A 21,355-nucleotide genomic window follows, 5' to 3' on the forward strand; every position below is an offset into this window, starting at 1 on the left:
CAAAGGTATTTTTAGAAGTCCTCCTCTTGCCTAATATGCACCAGCTGTACAAGGGAGAAATAGCTAACATGCATTGTTCTTGTCTTACGCTCTGCTGTCATCGGCCAGGGTCTTACGGGGTAAGAGAGGTTCAACAGCATACGACCGCCAACCACCAACCGCTCGAAGAAAGTCAAACAAACTTGTGCACAGCTATTTTAAATCTGGGAGGAACCTGAGGTTGTCTTCAATACCAGTGTTGTCAGTAAACAAGCTCATCAGACAAGAGATGTGCTTCCTTTGTGAAGACTGCCAGTCTGTGAGTGCACAGTTGAGATCGAGTAAACGAGACCACTTCAGATTTCCACATCACTCCGTATTGATCTTGTGTGGTTTTCCAGTTAGCTCACGATTACAACGGACATTTACATCATGTGTTTGTTCCCGTATGAGAAAAGGTATTGATGAACACCGTCACACCCACCTCAACTACTTTAGCATTTATTTCCAGTCACTTTGCTGCTTTATCTTCAGTTGTCTCTAACTGTTTTAAAGGTACCCAGTGGAGTTTTTTACCACTGGTGACGCTGTAGAGCAATGCCAATTGCTGTGAGTGTCACATGACAGCTACCCGTTAGGATGAGGTGATTCATTGTCACGCCAACTGCAAAGGGCAGTCACGGTTAGTGGCAGTAACTTACTGTAAAAGGAAGCAAAGTACTGATAACAGAGGAGGAGGAGGAGGAGGAGGAGGAGACGCTGACTGCAAGTCAATGTAAACAATGCAGGCCGTGAATACTAATTAAACGCTAGTTTTCATAAAGTAACTCATTCATATGCACTGGATACGGAGACTTTTTAGAATGATCTTTTTATAAGAAGAATTAACTGCTGCAGCAAAGTTGACTCCATTTCACAAAGCAAAAGCGTACTAGTGGCCTGCCCTAAGATGCAAAAAAATAAATAGATAAAAACTTCAGCCCCAACTGGAGACCAGGTTCATATGTCCATTACACTGTCCATGGTGTTGGTAAAGGGTCATTTGGGGGATGCTACTGAGAGCCATGCCCCCAACACACCTCCCACACCTATGTTCAGTTGATTTTTACATCGTACAAGCTTTTGTGTGTGTGTGTGTGTGTGTGTGTGTGTGTGTGCCAACCTGCTCCTCGTGCAGCACCACCTGCCCATCAAGAGGACTCCCAAGGGGTGCGATGGTGACAAAGGGCTGCCAGACGCCGCTGATGGTCCTGGGGAAGACGTCATAAAGCTCCATGCAATGAATTGTCTCCGCGCGCTCCTTCATGGAGTAAAGCGACACTGGGTTACACGTGGCTACGTACAGCACGTCTGCAAAAACAAAAACAGAGGCAACGTGGGATTAATATTCATACTATAATATGTGTTTGTCTACATCCAGGCACATTTCATAGTTAGTCTATACGTTTGTGTCTACAGTCTGGTCTTTTTCTGATTCCGATCACTATCATTGAAACTGCTATTGACTAGTCTGGTCTAGTGGTCGAGCGCTGCAGAGATGTTTTATATAGAACTTTATTGTCACTATACGAATACAGCAGAATTACAGAATTGATCCAATAATGTTTTCACAGTTCCACAATCGTCTGCAGTAAAAACTTGGGGTTAGAAGACTTCAAATGTCCGATTTCTCTCCTGTCTTATTTTATCCATAGTTCTAAGTTCATCCCTTTGTCGGACACATCCTGCACTGGATGCTCGCATGACAGTCGAGTTAGTGATGGATTGTTTATACCATCCTTGGTGGTGACGTCACAGATGATGTTGACTTCATTCATGGGAATCTGCCAGTGGGCTTTCTCTTCGCTGAAACTCAAAGCCCTGCTCTCCTGTCTGTTGCAGGGGTAACCCTGAACACGCAGAAACACAGGGCCCTGGAAACACAAGACACACTGTAACACATGTGCACATGCACTCACACAGTATGGACACAACAGTGGGGTTTCATGTTTATGGTTGAGATTCTGTGTAACTGTTACAGATTCAGCTCACAAGGTAGCTTGTTAAGCAATTAATTTTTTCCTCCAACGACTGAATGTACAGATAAAGTCATCGTGCTAAGCTGACACATCTACTCCTCCTATATTACCACACATCAAGGTGTTTGTGGAGATGAACTTTGAAGAGTGTCTGTCGGAGTGTGTTTACCTTGATGTCTATGGGTCGTGTCTCAGTGGGACAGAGCAGTTTGCGGCGAGCGTTGCCAGTTTGGTTTATAGTCCAGTGCCCTGTCAACTGGGCCTCTGGGAGGGGCAACCTAAAGATTGAAGCTCACATGGTGACGACTGCCTGGCAAGAAGTGCAAAATTGTGAATTCCTGAGATATAAATATATCGAGTTGGGAGTTTATTTTTGACGGTGCACCTTGGCACACATCTTGCGGCCTTCCGATTTTCCTTTTGGGAAATGGGTTCATGGGTTTCACTGACAATTTATCATCCCCACAAATGAAATTAACCAATCCTATGAGGGCATCAACACGGCCACCACAGAATGACTTCAGATGGAAGTGGTATTCTATTGTGAGCGGGATTTCATGAACACAAAGGCTTTAATTTGATCCCTCTGTCTCTAGAGAGGGTGAAGCCAAATGTGGGACAAGTGTCTATGTGTGTGTGTGTTTATGTCCCAGCTTGGTTGGTTGTGTCTGGCCAGATGTTTACTAGTCTTCCCATGAATCATAGCAGGACTGTGGCCTGCAGTCTTATTGGCTGCAGGTGGGGTGAAAGATTCAACACAACTGCAAAACACAGAAATGTGAAGAGGCTAAACGGGTTGGAGGACGGCCAATCCTCCATCACCATAAATACACTTAGAATGGAACAGCAGTGACAAACATAAGAGAAAGTCTTGTTTTCCATGTCCAAAATTAGAAATACAGACAAAATATTTGTTTTTATGGACACAACATGCTGTGGGATATAAACTCTTCAAGATGAGAATCCAAAAGACACACATGGCCCTCTGAGTTTGGATGATGCATGTGCAGACATAATGGAACAGATGTATGCAATCAGCTACGTAGTTGATAAAGGAAAATACTTGTTTCTGCTCTGCTCTGTTCTCAAGATGTTACTTGAGAGATTCATGGAACGGAATTTATGAATGTGTCAAATAAAACCACAGGAGACAGAAGAAACAAATATTTTCCTTTATTTAAAAAGACAAAGCGTTGCATAATGAGACAATGTAGTGGATATGAGAGTCATATCTTTCCCTTATAGGAAAGGTGAGGTATTGTGAAGGATCTAGTTAATTTAACACTAAAGAAAGTGCTGTGACTTCGTGGGAGCCTCGATGTTTAAGGGACAGTTACACCAAAATACAGCATACATATTTTTCTTCTTACCTGTAGTGCCAAATAGACTGTATCGGGGAGAGTTGCTGAGTGTTGTCTGCCTTCTCCAGAATATAATTAAACTACATGGCAGTCAGCTGCTCAAGGTGCCAAAAACACACATGAAAGAGCATCATCATGACACAGCCACTCAAGATAATCCAGTCTCTGCTGTGAGCAGTTACATGGGGAACTATTTTCTTTCCAAAATAATCAATAATTATAATAATTATGATAAACAGCACGGAATGAAATATATGTATTTTTGATATTGGTCTGAACTGTCCCTTTAATTCGGTTTTAAGTCAGAGGGCCAAAGACAACATCAGTCGATTTCAAGCATTTCAGGATTTACTCTAACAATCAGAAAATTATAGTCCACTGGACTAGGGGTTCCAAAAGGGTTCTCCTCAGAGTTCTACCTAGAACTACTGGCCTCTGAGGAAACTCTTCTCTCTGACAAGCTTCTGAGAAGGTTCCTTTTAAGATAAACAGCAATATCAGGAACACTGAAGAAGGCCACTTGGGGGAACCAGTTTGGGACCTTTGGAGGTCAGTGATGTAAACAATGTGTTATGTAGGCTTTCATTTTTAAATATTAAATATTTGATTTGATCATCACTACTGTTCTGTTAGAGAGGACCATAATTATGTGAGGGGAAAAGATAAATGGTAGATAAAACTTCTATTCACCAAAACACAGTCCTCAGTCTGACTTTGTGAAATTAAATGTCTGTCGCATAATATCTTATTTTTCTGTTGTCTGTCAAGATGATGTTGAAAATCACAAGCATCTAGTGTAGGTTACGATATTGTGACCCTCGTTCTATAAGCACAGCCAGAGCCCTCTACTTGACGGTATGAGCAATATAACTCATCCAATCACGATCGTTTGCTCACTGGAAAGTGTAGCCAGCGAATCAGGACATGTCTAGCAGAACACAGTTTACAAGGCAGGGTCCAGATGATGAGGCTGAGACATTTTAGTGGGCTGATCGCCGTTTGCTTAAGAGAAAAAAGGATGACTAGAACCCTTTGATACATTTCCAGCAAGAAGGTTTCTCTGATGCACGACATTATCAGTCACTGTCAGTAGTACCTGTCCTCTCAGATGGTTCAAGAAGAAGATTTTGGTCCATCCAGTTACTATCAAAAGTGAAAATATACTTTTGATGAGCTGTGGTGGCTCACTGCTGAGGCTTTGCAATGCTAATGATCATAGGCCTTCAAGTAATGTCCTGTTCTAACCCCTTTCTGACTGGTCTGTGTGAGGGTGTGACAGCCTGTCTGAGTGTTAGTGAGGTACTGGATATGCCTTGAATGAGTGTGTGCATCTTGTGCTCCTGATGCCTTGCTTACTCCTTAGCCAGTTTGACAGAGCTGGGCTTGGCTCCGATGGGAATCCCGTGCTTGTGCAGCGCTTCGATTAAAACCTCTTGAATGTCTTTGTTGTAGGAGTCGAAGTCAAAGACGTTTCGCACCACGTTGGCCAAACCCTCGTTGGGGAATTTCTGTGGAGTAGAGAGGAAAGGTAAAGGAGAGGACGTGAGGGAGTAGTGAAGGTTGTACGTAGGAAAGACGGGGAGAAGCAATGGTGATAAGGATGGATGGAGGTGGGAGCGCCAATGACAGGGGAAGAAGAAGAAAAAGGATCAAATGCAGGAAGGGTGGCAAGTAGAATGAAGGGAAGGGGGAAAGCAGAGAAGAGGGTCAGAGAAGAAAGTTAATATGATTTACAAGTCTTCAACTGGGGTCAATGCAGGGACAGCGTCTGAAATAAGACATGATGTCTGGAAGATAGCTCACCTCTAGACTCTGCCCACAACACTGACAGATTAGGCAGCCTCAGTTATTGTGTTTGTGGTATGATTAGAGAGATACAAGTTATATTGCCTCAATACATTTTCTGTATTGCAGAGTAACCATGGTTATAGGTTGGTAAGTAGGCAATAAAGGTAGAGAAATGGAGAGAGAGGGAGATGCTGAAAGCGAAGGCAGAAACAGAGGCTACACTTAACAAAAACTAAAAATGTTAAAAACATAAGGTACAAATCTTGGTAGTTAACTGGTAACAAAGGCTATAAACTATCACTCTAACAGCACTGTGTTTATTATCTTGATGGGAGTCATTTTCTAGGTAAGAGCTGTAATTGATTGTTTATATGCATTTTTAAGAAGACAAAACAGTCGTGGATCCTGAGGTGCTGTCAGGACCATTATGACACACTCAGATGTACATATTAAAATGTATTTACACTGTTAAGATAAGAAATTGCTGCACAATCAATGACAGCCTCATCCCAACTGGTTCCAACTAAAACATTGATTGAATGTAAAGACCACTGGCCTGTATTGATCGGGGTTCCTAGTTAGCACAAAAGGTACAACTAACCAAATATGAAACAGTAATTACAGCCTCCACCAGCTCCAAAGAAGCAATTCAGACTTTGTGGAAATGAGCCTGTGTGTGTCCCACTCCAGCAGATGTCAATAGTGGTGGTGATCGATGACAGAAGAGGGTGGCCAGTGGGGAAATCAAACATAAGGGCTTGTCCCTGTGCACTGAATTATTGATCTGCAACAGTGCAAGCTCCAATCTTAATTTTCCTCTTCTCTAGGCCCTGCCCTTTGGCTTATTTTTCTTCCTCTCTGGACTAAATACTGGGCACATTACTAAAGACCTAAGACGGCGACACGTGACAACCCTGATCATTAAATGCTAAACAAGTATGTGTGTTTGCTCTTGCATGCATGTTTGCCATGTTTGAAATACACCTTGTTTTTTCCTTTCCCAAGTAAACCGGCAACGTCGATGACGGGAGACAAGGTGAGGAGGATCTCTATGTAAGCATGTTCTCTACACAATGGTTCCACACTGTTGGCCTGGAGATGGATATGAGTGGAAATCTGCTTACTATTCAAACAATACAACTTTAATGGCAAAGCAATAAAACAGAATGCGATAACCACGGTGGCACACCCTCATGTTTGTTAAAATGTGTCCTGAGGGGAGTTTTTGGGTTAAAGAAAACCATCAATTTACTTTGGAGCACCTGAAGGGACATAGAAGGGGGGGGGGGGGGGATCTAATGCTGAAAAAAAAAAAGTACTATCGTGAGATGTTGCAAAAGATGTGTCACAAAAGATGTGTTGCAAGATGTCGCAAAAGTTACAGAACTTCTCTCTTTTTTTGCATGCGTTACATAAATATTTGACTCCTTGCGTGTGTATAACCGTCTGCAACACCATGAACTGTCTGAAAAGGAACCGTCACACAGCTCGACTACGGCCAGCTGAGTGCGACCATTCAGAGCAGCAACTGTGTTAAAGCCTGTGCAAATGCACACTTCTGCCTTCTGTCATAGTTCTTTTCAAACATAATCTGGGTCATCTTCTGTAGCAGTGTATGTCGAGGTGTGTGTGTGTGTGTGTGTGTGTGTGTGTGTGTGTGTGTGCTCTCAGTCTGGACATAGAAAGGAACAGGGTGGGTCTCCCCTCTGGGTCACAGCTGTGTTGTGAGGACTCAATGCATCCCTTGCGTTATTAAAACATCTAGCAGTTCTGAATTAAGGTCACATAATCTTTATGAATTATTTAACAAATAAAATAATTGTATGCATCACATGTGTACGTTTCAGTGTGTGTCTTCTTACCTGGAGGTGTTTGACGATGTTGACCACCTCTCGGGTGGAATAAGGGTAGGTGATGGTGCCCTGGTCAGCCATGGACCTCAGCTCTCCAAAGGCGGCCACCAGCTTCTGCAGAGTAGCATCGGGAACATCAGGGCCGTACTGTTTTAGCATTGCCAGCTCGGCCTGGGGCTTTGGGTTGTCCACAGCATGGCAGCTAAAAATATCACCTGATCGGAGGACAATAAGGAGTGACATTTTCACTCAATTTCTCATAACGTTAGTCAAGAAATATCTGCTTAGCTCTGTGTATGGTCATCTTTTCTAGACATTTTATACCTTAACCAGAAGTGTAGCTTTTTGCTGCGAGAGGGAGAAACGTTTGATGCAAAACACATGCTATCAGGCCCTGACAAGACAACAGCAACAGCAGAGCCATACTTGAAGTTTCAGTCTGAGCTGTAGTAATAACATTAGCAGCGGTTGAAATCTGCAGATGTAGACATGCAGCGTCTATCGGCAGAATGACACAGCTCTATAGAAGGTCCAAGACCCTCAGATGTGGTCTAACTTGAAAAGAAATCCTATTTAGGGCACCCTGGTGGCCTCTGGGTTCAAGTTGCCAACCAAACCACGGTTTGAGAATAAATAATAATATTATATAATATCCCCCATCTTTGCTTAATTTTCTGCCATCTCTACTGTCTCCATTTCTCTAATACGTCCTGAGACAGGCCCTTGACCTTGGTCTTCTATGGATATCTAATACCCACATTTAGAGGGTTGTGGACCCATGAAAAGAGTGGATTATCTTTTATTTATTCTTTTGATACAGATGGGCAAAGAAAATGTACAGGAGTCACATCAGTCCCCTTTTTCTTTCTCAGCGTACCAGAGATGATACTTTTTATATTAAATAAAAGAGAAGATTACTAGTCCTCTACTCGGGCTGTGGGTGTTGTGCATGTGTGTGTGTACCTAGAGCTCCAAAAAAGTCATTGCCCAGGAAAGGGAAGCCAGGTCGGTTAGCAAGGACAAGCATCCTGAAGTCTGGGTGCATGACGATGGTATTGGTCCTTCCCTCAGCTTCACGTGGATCTTTGCAGGAGAAACAGTCATAGTTAGCAAACAAACACGCTAAATGATGGAGTCACACTGTCTCTGCATCTGTGTCTGTCTTCACCCTCTTATTAATCTTAATGTTTGGATTTGTGTGACTGGGTCTCTCACAAACACACCTCTACGGCCCTGATAGCATCGTGGTGCTCTGTGTTTATGAACTCTCAAGGTTGTGTTTACATTCCTCTGGGAGGAAGAGCCTTTCAGGAATGGAGAAGCTGTCTGCAGGCACTGTGATTACGTGGGACTGCTTGGAAAATAGAGACGTTTATAGTCCAGCTGGATCCAGAATCTACTGGTACCTGTCCATAAAGGCTTTTATCCTAAGCCTCCTTTAGTGGCCTGCATCTGATGTTTTACTCGTGTTTGTGTTCTGTGACATCCAATCCCCTGCTGGTCCATTTAACGGTCCCGCTGCTGTCTGCACACTGGATCTGTGACATGTCTTCTGTCGAGGTGGTAAACCCTGTATGTGTGCGCAAACGTGCGTACCTGAGATGATCCTGCGTCCGTCGGCTAGTATCATCTCTCCACTCTCCACCAGGGTTTTGAGGATGCAGGTGACGTTAGTGGGAGCTTTGTCAGCCTCGTCAATCACCAATATGTGACCCAGCTTCACTGCTTTGACCTGCACGGACACACAAACATCCATATTATGAGTTGTCTGCTGTGACAAAGGTCAACTGAAGTCAGACATGAAGGTGAGTCAGAAAAGGGAGGGTACAGCATGGAGGGTGGGTGGCAGAGACAGAAAACGTTGGCTGTTGCGTTGTCAAGAGAATGTGCTGCTCTCACTCACTGCATGCAGCCACACTGAGCAGGATTAGAGATTCATAACGATGTACTGTCATCCCCACATTAGACAGTTCCAGTTCTACGGTACATGAGACTGGAAACTGAAGGTTTTTGTTGAACAACAGCGTGGGTGGCTGAGGCCCAATGTTTTGTCATCCACACATGAAGACATCTTAAAATAAGTACTCTAACATGCATTGCACCACAAATGTATGATTCACCGCCAGTCGAGAGACCAGGACTGGTGACGGATAGGAAAAGAAAATGTTTCATCCTTTTCTTTTGCGTATTTACTGACCTGCAAACCCTGGCCGGTGTCAACACTCATGCATGGTTTTAAACTACGTACGGCATGAGATGAATGATCCTGTGGAAGTTAAAATGTGTGTCCGTGCAACTAACTGACCAGGGGTGAGTCCTCGTACATGATGATGCCATCTCGGACCGAGGGCTGCAGGGTCAGAGTCTGGACAGTTGTATCTCTATAGGAGCAGAAATCAGGGTTGACGTTTCATTTCAAATACATAGAGAATTGCAGTAACACTGTGCTTAATTTCAACAGGCCACTTTGAAGCATCTCCCTAACAACTTAGATCCTGTTGTGGCGTCCAAAATGACATCCCCCGCTTTCACTGAATCATTTCTCTCTTCGAGCCACCTACGAGTATATCTAGACTCTCCAATATCTCACAGTGTGACCCAGCAGCTGTCCTCATTTCCTTCCTGGTCGGCTGCATCTCTCTTGCTTTTCTGAGCCACATCTCTGTAGGATTTTAGTCACAGGCTCCCAAAAGCCACATGCACAGATCCTCCTGCCTCGGCCCTGGTCTAATATTAGCTGTTACTACAGTAGCTAACCAGGCCACATCCATGCTCAGCTCCACTTTGACTTTCACAAGACTTTGAAAAACTAAGCTAAAACATGCAGACTTAGAGGGCAAAGTGGTTGTTTCGACATGAGGGTGTGCGGTTGATGCTTGACCATAGATTCAATCCTATTGAAGAGATTCAACCGATACTTTTTATTTCTTCAGGTTTGTCTAAATGATGACTTTTATTGGTATTCTGTTTGGTGCCTTTCTCCACATCACAGAGTACCAAGATCAATACAAGGCCCATCTCTGCCTCTGATTGATCAAAGCTACATTCAACAGCAGGGCTGATTGCACAGCACACATCTGATCTATGGATGAGCAACTCTGACCTCCTTTTCTGGAGATGTGATCGTTTGAGTATTTATAGAATCAGTGAACCAGAGTTAAAAAAGGACTTGTTCAAATAGTTCTTTAAAATGGGCCTGTGAAGTCCTTGTTCTGGTGAAGGACGGCCTAATTTAATGAGAACCAAAATAGTTCTCGACACCCTTTGATGGGGCGGCTGGCCCGGGTAGTGAGAGTAAATGCTGGCCGCTCACATCTCCCTCAAATAGGGTTTCTGTGTTCCTCCTATTGGAAAACATGTGATTGTTGCTTCTGAAAATAACCTCTCAAGTATATGAGCTTTTAATGCACAAAAAATCATTTTAAAAACCCCTTCCTAATTAATAATTGGGTTTGGGGTTATTCCACAGCTGCCAGCTGGTGAACAAGACATGGACAACTCCAAACCTGGATGTGCAAGTTAGATTAAAATAAGCCCCCGTGACTGACACTGAATTGAAAAATAATTATTATGCTTTTTTAGAAGATGATATTCAGAGAAAGTTTGAGACAGTGACCCAGAATGAGAAAGTGGGACAAAAGACAAGCTGCCAGGAGAAGCTGAAAACATTGAGACAGGATCTATGCTTTACTTTACTTCATTTTACTACTCTTTACACTTTTTTTATGTTTCTATGCAAACATATCACCACTGCATGCTTGACTAGCATCGTCTTTTACTTCTGTTTGTTTGACATCATGAGCAGCAACCAAAGGATGCTTGGCCTCATACTTTTTATGGATGAGCTTTCATAACTCAATCTGACAGCCATAAGGTTGGAGCAAGAAGCACAACAATTCCCGGCAACATTCAGTGTCTGCCCGGCTGGTCTTTGTTATCATGCTGTCTGTCTGACATATACATTTCAGGATAGACAGCCAAAGCCCAAAATTGTTTTCCCTTGGTTTTCTCGAGTGACGTCACCAGCGCTTTTCTGAGCTTCGCAAAGAGATCCCCTCATGAAAAAAGCTGGGTGCAGCACCTTTTCTCGAGGTGGCCAAGTCAGAAAGTGTTTGGGTTCAAACATTTCTGTTCACTTAGAAATAACAGATGGGTTCTTCTCACCTGTGCAGCTGTAGGTATTCTCTGGGCCTGTTCAGAAGATGCAGGAATCGGTCCACTATTTTGTTCTTACCGACGCCCTATGGAAGGGCACAAAAACAAAACATTAGACAACCGGGGGTTTGTGTTCCAGAGAGCAGGTTTTGCTGAAACTCTGAATCTGTTAACCCTGAGAAGAGGGATACTCTGAGTTTTCCGTTCCAGAAAGAGAGTGAGGGTCAGTTACCATGGTAATTCAGAGCAGCTTTTCTGGAACCGGAAACTCAGAGTTGCCCATCTCAGAGTTGGTTGACTCAGCTTTCTGGAATACACCCCAGCGCAACCCAATGAAATTAATCTTAATGCACCAATTGTGTTTCAGTAACACAGGCTGTAAAGAGAGATAAAGAGGTGGCTGGCAGGGAGAGCAGAGTGTGTCCCGGTTTGATGGTGCTACGTTCTGACAGGGGCTGTTTTCTGGGACTCCCACTGGCTTCCCACAGAGCCTGCCTCCCCTGGATGGCTCCGAGTCCCTCGGCCAGTCTGTCAGCCGTCCAGTAAGCCGCCCTGACAGCTCCTAATGTCTCAGCTTCGCCCATGCATGGTCGTGTACTCGGACTTGCAAATAGCTTCTCCCACTCAGTCTCCCTCACATGCGCACGTACACATGAACATTGATGCCCAAACACACAGACCTTCCTGGGAACAATGTTCAATTTCACTCCCTTCTCCTGCACATTACGACCTGACTGGGGCATATATGCTTGCTCATGCCCCCGTTGAGCTGTGAGCGGGTGGGTGTGGGGGTGACATCAGGGTGCAGGGAGCTTGTTGCATAACTCTTCCCTCTACGCTCAAACAGGGCTGACGTGTGTGGCGGACTTCACTGAGACGTAAGTCTAAGCTGGTTATTTGACATGACACCAAAGTGGGATTCTGACAGTGACTGGTCCTCTTTGGAAAAAGGTTCCTGAAGGCCAGTCTTAACAGGGCTCATGGGTCGGGGGACTTAGTATCAGTATTTTACACTTAACAAGCACTTTGATATGTCACTCACCTGGTTGCCCACCAAGAGGAGGTGCTCTCCTAAAAGAAAGTCTTTCAACATGTCTTCCATCACCATCATGTGCTGCCAAGAGATTTAAACAGACAAACTAAGACATTTGTTTCATGGACTCACACACAGACAATTGAACCCAGATGGCCACTGTGGCAAATTGCATTTCACATATTATGAAAAAAACAGTACTGTTGTCCCTGATTGAAGATAAAAGTAATCTTGAAACCACCAGGATTGTTTTGCTTTCTCCTCCCCTCTGCTCCTCATGCTTTTTACAACTGTGCTTCTGTTCTGAAGACGGAAAACAGGTCATTGAGAAAGTAGGGCATTCATGTTGCGCTCATCCTATCTCAGCATCATCCACCCTTATTTCAGTCTCCAGTACAAGCGTGCAGAGAAAAAGGCACAGAATGAGGACAGAGAGGAAGAGAGTGGGAAAGAGATAAATCTGGGTCACATGGCACCATCAGTATTGCCAGAGCGCCATTTCCTTCGCTCAGGGGTCGCCAACTTTTTACCATTTGTAGCTTTTTTAGATGTTCTTGTTCATCACTGTGCCATATCAACGTTAAGGTTAACAATAACTTTAAGAATGATACCAACAACAGATTTATAATGTTATTCCATCCATATAGGCAACGTGCATAACAACATTTAATCAAGACATTGTAATTTGAAATCAATAACTTCAATTCTGCCTGACGGCAAACAGTACAAGCCAATCAGAGTAAGGCGGGTGGCGAAAAAAGTCAATCAAACTACTGTAATGACGAATGGACCTGCATTTATATAGCACTTTTCTAGCTAACTAGCTACTCAAGGCACTTCACACTACATTCAGTCACTTTTACCCGTTCACACACACATTCATACACTGATGGCAGAGGAGCCGCCGGCACATCAGGAACTAATATTATCTAACTCATTCATATACAATCACATGCAATTGGGGGTTCAGTATATTGCCCACGGATACTTCAGCATGCAGACTGGAGGGGCCGGGATTCGAACCGCCAATCTTCCGATTGGAGGACTCTACCTCTGAGCCACAGCTGCCTGTAAATAACAGGCCAAGCAATAGCCATGGCATACCACGAAGACCCGCCCTACTCTGCCTCTGATTGGCTGGTACTTGTTGCCTTTGCAGGAAAGAAGTCATTTAAGAGGTAATTTGGCATCCGGATGAGGATGCATTTCCAAAAAACTCTCTTGGAACTTTATTGCTAGTGTGCCATTAGTTAAGTGCATGCCTGAGGTTGAGTAATGGGGACACCAATCTTTGAAATTGAACGGGCTGCACCTCAACTATTAGACAACTATCCACTTAATATTCTGGCATGGCATCGTAAAATTATTAGACAACACAAAACTGAGCTTTAAGTATTCCAACACAACGAACTCTGGCAACACCACCAAAAACTGTCAAACTCCCACCGTACCCAACTTTTCACTGCTTCCATCCTGTCTGAACAGCCTACCGTAACTCATTAAAAGAGTTGGATGTCAGGTTCTATCCTCATTATCTTAAGTTTGTTACAACGGTCACAACTACAACTTTGCCATAACCATTCAATGACATAAAAAATTTTTGTTTTCTTGCTGCTGGCCTATCCAATAAAATCCGTCAATAACAGCAATCAGAGGTCAGTTTGAGTGCACTGGGCCAGGACTGAGATTAGAATCTGAAACTCCAGTGTATATCTGACCAAGAGACCAAGAGAAAACAACAAAGAGCAAAGCCCTAGAAAGTATCAGCTAAGACCAGAACGAAAAGTAATATCCTTCATGATGAAATAATGTCAGAAACTGTAACAAAGGACAGAGGAATATTAATATCAACAAGGAAGACAGAGGGAAAAAGGATCAGCGTTGTTGTATGACCTCACTTGAATGAATGATGCTATGAGTATTGTGTGGTGAAGAAAACACAGAGTGAGCTTTCTCGGTTTGAGAGAAAATAAACAAATACAGCGGATTATTTTTTACTGTAATCTTTTTGCCCTTATGTTCTGGGTCTGGGTCATGTCCTGGAAATGAATGTATTTTTTGGGCACACTGAATAATCACACAATGATTGGTGCAATGTTGTCTTGCAGTTACAGATTTGGTTTGGACAGATCTGCATCTCGCTAACTGTATTCGGTAGTGAATGAGTGTGTTATTACCTGTGGATTATCATAGAAGAGCACGTCAGGAATCTTCATTTTCTCGCTGGCGTTGTACACGGGAGAAGACACATTGCCGATAGTCAACACACCATCCTTTACCAAACCTAGAGGAATACAGGGGATGCAGTCACTATGCATGTGTCACTTTAAACATAAGGCCTTTCACATTTCTCGGTTTTGTGCCTCCTCTTCTCCTCACTCCTCCGGCTTGTGATCTTTAAATCGATCTCAGTGCTCCATCTGGAAGTTTCACTGCTTGTGTAAAACCTCATAAGGTTCTGTTCTTGTTTACATCCAAATCATCCTTTATAATTGTGACAGGGTGTTTACAAGTGCAAACAGCTGCTTGAATCAAATAATTCTATGAATAAGAATATTCTCTTGCATTCCAAGCTACGTCACAAAGATAGACAGGACTGCATGTGTGTGTGTGTGTAATATTATGCCATGTTGGAATTGAATTAGTTGACTTTCACTGGCTTCTTTAACCTTTGAGCCCACAGTTTAATCCCAATTCATAATAGAGACTTCTAATGCATCATATTCAAATTGACAATATAAATGACAGGATAGTCGCTGGGGGTGCACCTCAATATTACATAATATAAAATAACATCTTACATGTACATTTGCATATTATTTTACTGCTTTTGATCCAAAAGCACATCGAGTGTACACCAGTCGTATGAAATGTGCAATATAACAAAAAAACATGATTGGTCATTTATGCATTTTTTAGCACAGAAACATCTGACACTACTCAACCATCTTCTAATTTAACAATAAACTCCATTTTTTCTGTGAAATGCCTTTATAAATACTGAGGAGTTGAATAAATGTGAGCAGGGCTTACAGCTGAAATCACGAGTGTGTTCAGCGGGATCTGGTGTGTCCTGTATGGAGCAGTTGGCGAGGCTTTTATCAAGAGAGGCACGGGCCAGGCTGGGCAGGAACCTAAAACACACATAATTCATCACTGATGCATACAATTATATTGTTACCAAAAAAGGGACAACATGTTTACCAACCCGGATAAACCCAGAAACTAGGCATTCGAGTGTGTATTTGTGTGTACCTGGAGAGACAAGCCTTATTGACAGCGTGAGCGATGCTCTCCTCAGGGTACTGAGAGAGACGGCGGCAGATCCTCAGCAGCTGTCTGGTGGAGAGAGAAGAGGCCAGAGACTGTGCCTGGAGACACACCACATACACAAATAAATGACTTGGATCACACACATGTAAACAAACACAAACCCGCGCACTTACTGTGGGGTCGTTCGTCTTACGGAGACTGTGAGTGAGGTGCAGTAGCTGCTCTGCTGCTTCCTTTGGAACATTACAAGCCTGAAGACGTGAGAGAAAAAGAAAAAAAGAAGGAAGGATGGAGAGGATGATATTTAGAATAGGAGAAAAGTGGAATAATTCACCCAAAAACATCACCATTTAAATATCAATTATTCACTCTGTGTTACCTTGCATTGGAAGGAAACTTGCCTCTTCAAAACAGAGAAGTAAATAGGGGCTGTGTTTAACAACAGCCCACAAATTCAATTCTTCAAGATTGCTTTTCCCGTTTTTGACCTTGTTGTTGAAACTGTTTTCTAGATGTGTTGATTAAATTTAAAGATAATCCCTCAAAATATTACACTATACAAAGAGGATATTCAGCCTCCCCTCATTGATATAAATTGGGTGGGCAAAATAATAGAAACAATAATATAAATGGAGTGCTTTGCACATCACATGAACATGAGTAACAGTTCAAAATCGCCAGTTTATTGTTCTCCAGATTCTCGGTAGTTATCGGGAATTTCTATTAAATTAATTCAAGAAGACCTGGTAACCATCTTAACACCCCAACAAAAACAAATCAATTAAATAATCGTGTAATAATGTCATACAAAAGGCACATTTCCACAAGTAAATCACACACCACAGCCTGAAGATTAGAGTCACCACAGATAAATACACTTCATGCTTGAGCCAGCTTAACTTTCAACAACCAAAACATATAAATCAGGTGATCCCAACAACATAACATCCCAGTGAATGGCCAAACAAGGTCAGTATTTCTTTTGTTTCAAGTGAGTGTGTGTGTGTGTGTGTGTGTGTGTGTGTGTGTGTGTGTGTGTGTGTGTGTGTGTGTGTGTGTGTGTGTCAGGCTAAGACGTTTTTACAGCACACCTTACAGTATCACTGCCAAGTCTTTATTTATTTGGGAAAAAAAACTCCTGTTGCTGAGCTACACAGAGGGCCAATAATGAACTGTCACATCCTGCACTAAACCTTGTTTACCAACTCAGTTTGTTTTGTATGGAGTCCAGGCTGAAAGGAGCACTGCATATAAATATGATTTTCCTTACCCTGTAATAGCCCCTGCACTTTTAAACCCTACACAGAAGTCATCGCGTCTCCACACCGTCCAACTACTTAATCACACATCAGAAGGCCGCATCCAGAATAGAGCACTCTTTCATATTTGGAAGCTTTCATGTCTCCGACAAAACTATTTGCAACAGTTCAAAAGCTTTGAGGCAAGAAATAGAAGATGACATAATTACAGAAACTGCAGAGAAGCAAGTAACGGTTATTGACAACAATTCTAGAAGCTGCTGTAAGACCGCAGACACAATTAACACCAATTTGTTAACAAACTTCATATCCAAAAGGTCGCTGACCCCTTAAGACCAGGGGTCAGCGACCTTTTGGATATGAATCGCCATATTTTTAAATGTCATTGTTAATCAGTGTGCCACAACAACTTTAATTATGATACCACTGTTGGAGAAAAATATACACTCAACAAAAATATAAACGCAACACTTTTGTTTTTGCTCCCATTTTCCATGAGATGGACTTAAAGATCTAAAATTCATTCCAGATACACAATATTACCATTTCTCTCAAACATTGTTCACAAATCAGTCTAAATGTGTGATAGTGAGCACTTCTGCTTTGCTGAGATAATCCATCCCACCTCACAGGTGTGCCACATCAAGATGCTGATCTGACATCATGATTAGTGCACAGGTGTACCTTATACTGCCCACAATAAAAGGCCACCCTGAAATGTGCATTTTTTTTGCTTTATTGGGGGTCTGGGGACTCAGAACCAGTCAGTATCTGGTGTGACCACCAGATACTGACTGGTGCACCTGTGTTCTTCGTCCATAACAGATGCCTGCCCATACCATAACCCCACCACCACCATGGGCCACTCGATCCACAACATTGACATCAGCAAAGCGCTCACCCACACGACGCCACACACGCTGTCTGCCATCTGCCCTGAACAATGTAAACCGAGATTCATCCGTGAAGAGAACACCTCTCCAACGTGCCAGACGCCATCGAATGTGAGCATTTGCCCACTCAAGTCTGTTACGGCGACGAGCTGGAGTCAGGTCAAGACCCCGATGAGGACGACGAGCATGCAGTTGAGCTTCCCTGAGACGGTTTCTGACAATTTGTGCAGAAATTGTTTGGTTATGCAAACCAATTGTTTCAGCAGCTGTCTGAGTGGCTGGTCTCAGACGATCTTGGAGGTGAACCTGCTGGATGTGGAGGTCCTGGGCTGGTGTGGTTACACGTGGTCTGCGGTTCTGAGGCCGGTTGGATGTACTGCCATATTCTCTGAAACGCCTTTGGAGACGGCTTATGGTGGAGAAATGAACATTCAATGCACGAGCAACAGATCTGGTTGACATTCCTGCTGTCAGCATGCCAATTGCACGCTCCCTCAATGCTTGTGGCATTTTGCTGTGAGACAAAACTGCACATTTCAGGGTGGCCTTTTATTGTGGACAGTCTAAGGCACACCTGTGCACTAATCATGATGTCAGATCAGCATCTTGATGTGGCACACCTGTGAGGTGGGATGGATTATCTCAGCAAAGCAGAAGTGCTCACTATCACACATTTAGACAGATTTGTGAACAATGTTTGAGAGAAATGGTAATATTGTGTATCTGGAATAAATTTTAGATCTTTAAGTCCATCTCATGAAAAATGGGAGCAAAAACAAAAGTGTTGCGTTTATATTTTTGTTGAGTGTAATATGATATGATATATTCAGATATCTTCATTCTAGGCTGAACACATGTTCATGACTCTTTCCCTGCTTGTACAAAGGGTTGTTTTATTGTTCTTAGCAGATACGGTGGTCCTTGGTCTCTGAGACAGCTCCATGTGTAAGACATGAGGTCACTACGTCTCTGGGAGACAACATTAACATTTTGATTTTCAATGGATCTGTAATATCATTCCATCCATATAGACAACATTTAAAAAAACTGTTTTCTCCCATAATTAACATTATAGTTGTATATGACAGCACTATACATAAGGCTGCCATCGTCATCACACTGAACAGCAGAGTGTTTGTACAAAATAATTGGTCATTGTGTTTTCTTCGAGTCTACAGTTGTGTACTACTGTCGGATTAAAATTACAATCATATTTTTATGGAAAAAGGAGCTGCTGGAGACGCATGGCTCATATAGGCATCTTTGAGTTAGTCATTATAAATTCCATCAAGACTGGGCTCTATTCTCATAATGACTTATTTCATTAGGATATGCAGGATCTGCCCTGGCCCCCTGGTATATGACACCATTCACCAACCGTCAGACTCACCCGGGGTTGTCGTTCAATCAGCGGTACACGTGTACTCGCTCCAGAGCACACAATCGGCATCTTAATAGGACGCTGAATGTGTTTGGACACGGCAGGTGGGGAGCTGATTTCCATTTTTTATTTTACTTTATCGTTTGTGTTTCCTTCTCCGGATAGAGCATTCACTGAACGAGTAATAGCATCTCATACATCTTGTTTTAGTGTTATTTTATATCCACTACTGACGCTACAGAATATAACAGCTCGTTTGCTGTTCACTTCCTGCAGCAGTCGGCTTCCTCCACTTTAGAACGACTGAAGTTTGGAGGCCAGTTGTCTTTAGATTTAGGTTTTAACGTTCTTTACTTCCCTCTCAACTTTACTTCTCAAGTTCTGTGTGCGAGTACTGTGTCTCATGCCCAGCAGTCTCATGCCCTTTCATGGGCATTGGCAGGGCATTTACATATGCTAATTAGGACGTGGGAGTCATCAAGATAAGAACGCAGATGTCAAAAATTTCTGTGGTTTAAGAAAACATCATGAATCTGACGTGGACTTTTCTTAGGAACTATCTTAAAAACAAATTTAAGAAATAACTTAAAGATATTAGTGAATGATGCCCATTAACCAACCTTCCACCAATCTTGTTCATCAGCAATACAATTAATTATTATGCAAAGAAAATGAAAGCCAATCTGAGGCAGAGGAGGGCGGGTCTTCAAGGAAAGCAGATGGGGGGGGGGAATCAATCAAACTACCATAAATAACAGACTGTGCATCCGCCAATGGGAGGACAAGAGGGCACTTAACCCTAACCCAGCATCCAAAAGAACTCTCTTACACACTTATTGCTAGTGTGCTAATGGCTAAGAAACCAGTATGTCAATGGTGGCGTTTGCATGCCCGAGGTTGCCTACCCCTGCTTTAGAAGTTCCTGTAGCTTAAATATAATCTCCCATCTTTACCAGTTGGATACAAGTTTGTGTACAAAGTCCCTCCTGTGAAATGTAATCTTGTTGAAATGATTTTATTTAAACATGTTTGTGTATGTCTCACCAGTCCCTGTATGAGGTCCATCTCCTCTGCTTTGGCCATAGGGGTGACAGTGTGGTAGAGGAACATAGTGAGCAGCTCTGGACCCAACCACTGCTGCTGACCTCTGCTGCTGCTGCTGCTTGTACTAGCACCCACAATGGGGGGCTCTGCCAGAGCCAGCACCCTGAATGATGGATGGATGGGGATGATTGACCTGTAAATACACACAATTACACATTAGCAGTGGAAGACACACACACCTGAACATCTGTTCAGCCTTGTTCAAATGGATGAAGAGCACAGGTGCACAAGGTGTCACTTATTGATTTGTGTCTGTGTGTCCCACCTAATCTATGTCAGGGACCCTCTGAAAGCACAACAACGCCAATGTTTATCACCCCACAGAAACAACCACAATGCAACAGGATATAGTATATACTGATGTGGAGGCGGGCGTTAATCATCATCATCGTTGCTGGATGAGTCCGTGGTAAGAGTTTTCATATATGAAGTTATCAGAGGCTGTTATTATTGGGCTTAAATACGCACTTTATCCCATGTATTAAAACCCCTTTCTTGCTGTCTCTTCAGTTACATAAATTCAATTTAAACATAAATAACAAACTAAATTTCCATCTAATTCAAATCTGATTTGGAAATGGTAACAAGATGCTCCAGCATGTGGTTTCTGTTTGTTGCTATTGGAAACAACATTATCTATCATGGGAACAGGGACACGATCCATAATGTTTTAATCTACCGCCTGAAGTGAAATTGGGCTGAAGGGGCAAACAAAGTTGCAAGCAGGAGTTGTCAGAATCTCAGCAGGAGTTGGACAAAGCATCTGCACGAGCATGCTGGTTCATTCTCATCCATCTCTGAACTGTATATTGAGAGAAAAACCAAGACCTGTATTGTAATGCACACACACACACACACACACACACACACACACACACACACACACACACACACACACACACACACACACACACACACACACACACACACACACACACACACACACACACTTTGTCTGACCACAGAAGTGGAGGAAAAGGAAGTGGGTTTATTTCAGCCCAGACGCCCCACCACAAACATCCTTCCTGCCAGCTTAGGTGGGTTTTAAGCGTGCATGTACACACACACACACACACACACACACACACACACACACACACACACACACACACACACACACACACACATTTTGAGACAAACACAGGGAACAGTTAAGGTCAAGACCAAACATCGGTCATTCACATACAATATATCAATGCCATGCAGCAAAACAATGCAAAATGCTTTGTCATAGTTTTATAAACCACTGTACATGCTC

The 21,355-nt window shown here is 43.0% G+C and overlaps 1 protein-coding gene across 1 annotated transcript in view; it reads right to left on the reverse strand.

The window, feature by feature from the left end:
- Window positions 1–21,355, reverse strand: part of vwa8 (von Willebrand factor A domain containing 8) — a 59,998-nt gene that overhangs the window by 23,430 nt on the left and 15,213 nt on the right. Inside the window, exons 15-29 of the mRNA XM_084023557.1 lie at window positions 20,038–20,230; window positions 15,634–15,711; window positions 15,443–15,558; window positions 15,221–15,321; window positions 14,365–14,471; window positions 12,197–12,268; window positions 11,164–11,240; window positions 9,305–9,380; window positions 8,596–8,731; window positions 7,963–8,082; window positions 7,009–7,214; window positions 4,715–4,866; window positions 2,167–2,275; window positions 1,754–1,892; window positions 1,142–1,329 (exon numbers count right to left, since the gene is read on the reverse strand). Of these exons, the coding sequence (XP_083879683.1) occupies window positions 1,142–1,329; window positions 1,754–1,892; window positions 2,167–2,275; window positions 4,715–4,866; window positions 7,009–7,214; window positions 7,963–8,082; window positions 8,596–8,731; window positions 9,305–9,380; window positions 11,164–11,240; window positions 12,197–12,268; window positions 14,365–14,471; window positions 15,221–15,321; window positions 15,443–15,558; window positions 15,634–15,711; window positions 20,038–20,230 (1,870 nt within the window). The remainder of the gene's footprint in view (window positions 1–1,141; window positions 1,330–1,753; window positions 1,893–2,166; window positions 2,276–4,714; window positions 4,867–7,008; window positions 7,215–7,962; window positions 8,083–8,595; window positions 8,732–9,304; window positions 9,381–11,163; window positions 11,241–12,196; window positions 12,269–14,364; window positions 14,472–15,220; window positions 15,322–15,442; window positions 15,559–15,633; window positions 15,712–20,037; window positions 20,231–21,355) is intronic.

Source organism: Eutrigla gurnardus, assembly GCF_963514095.1.
Source record: "Eutrigla gurnardus genome assembly, chromosome: 12".
Classification (NCBI taxonomy): Eukaryota; Metazoa; Chordata; class Actinopteri; order Perciformes; family Triglidae; genus Eutrigla; species Eutrigla gurnardus.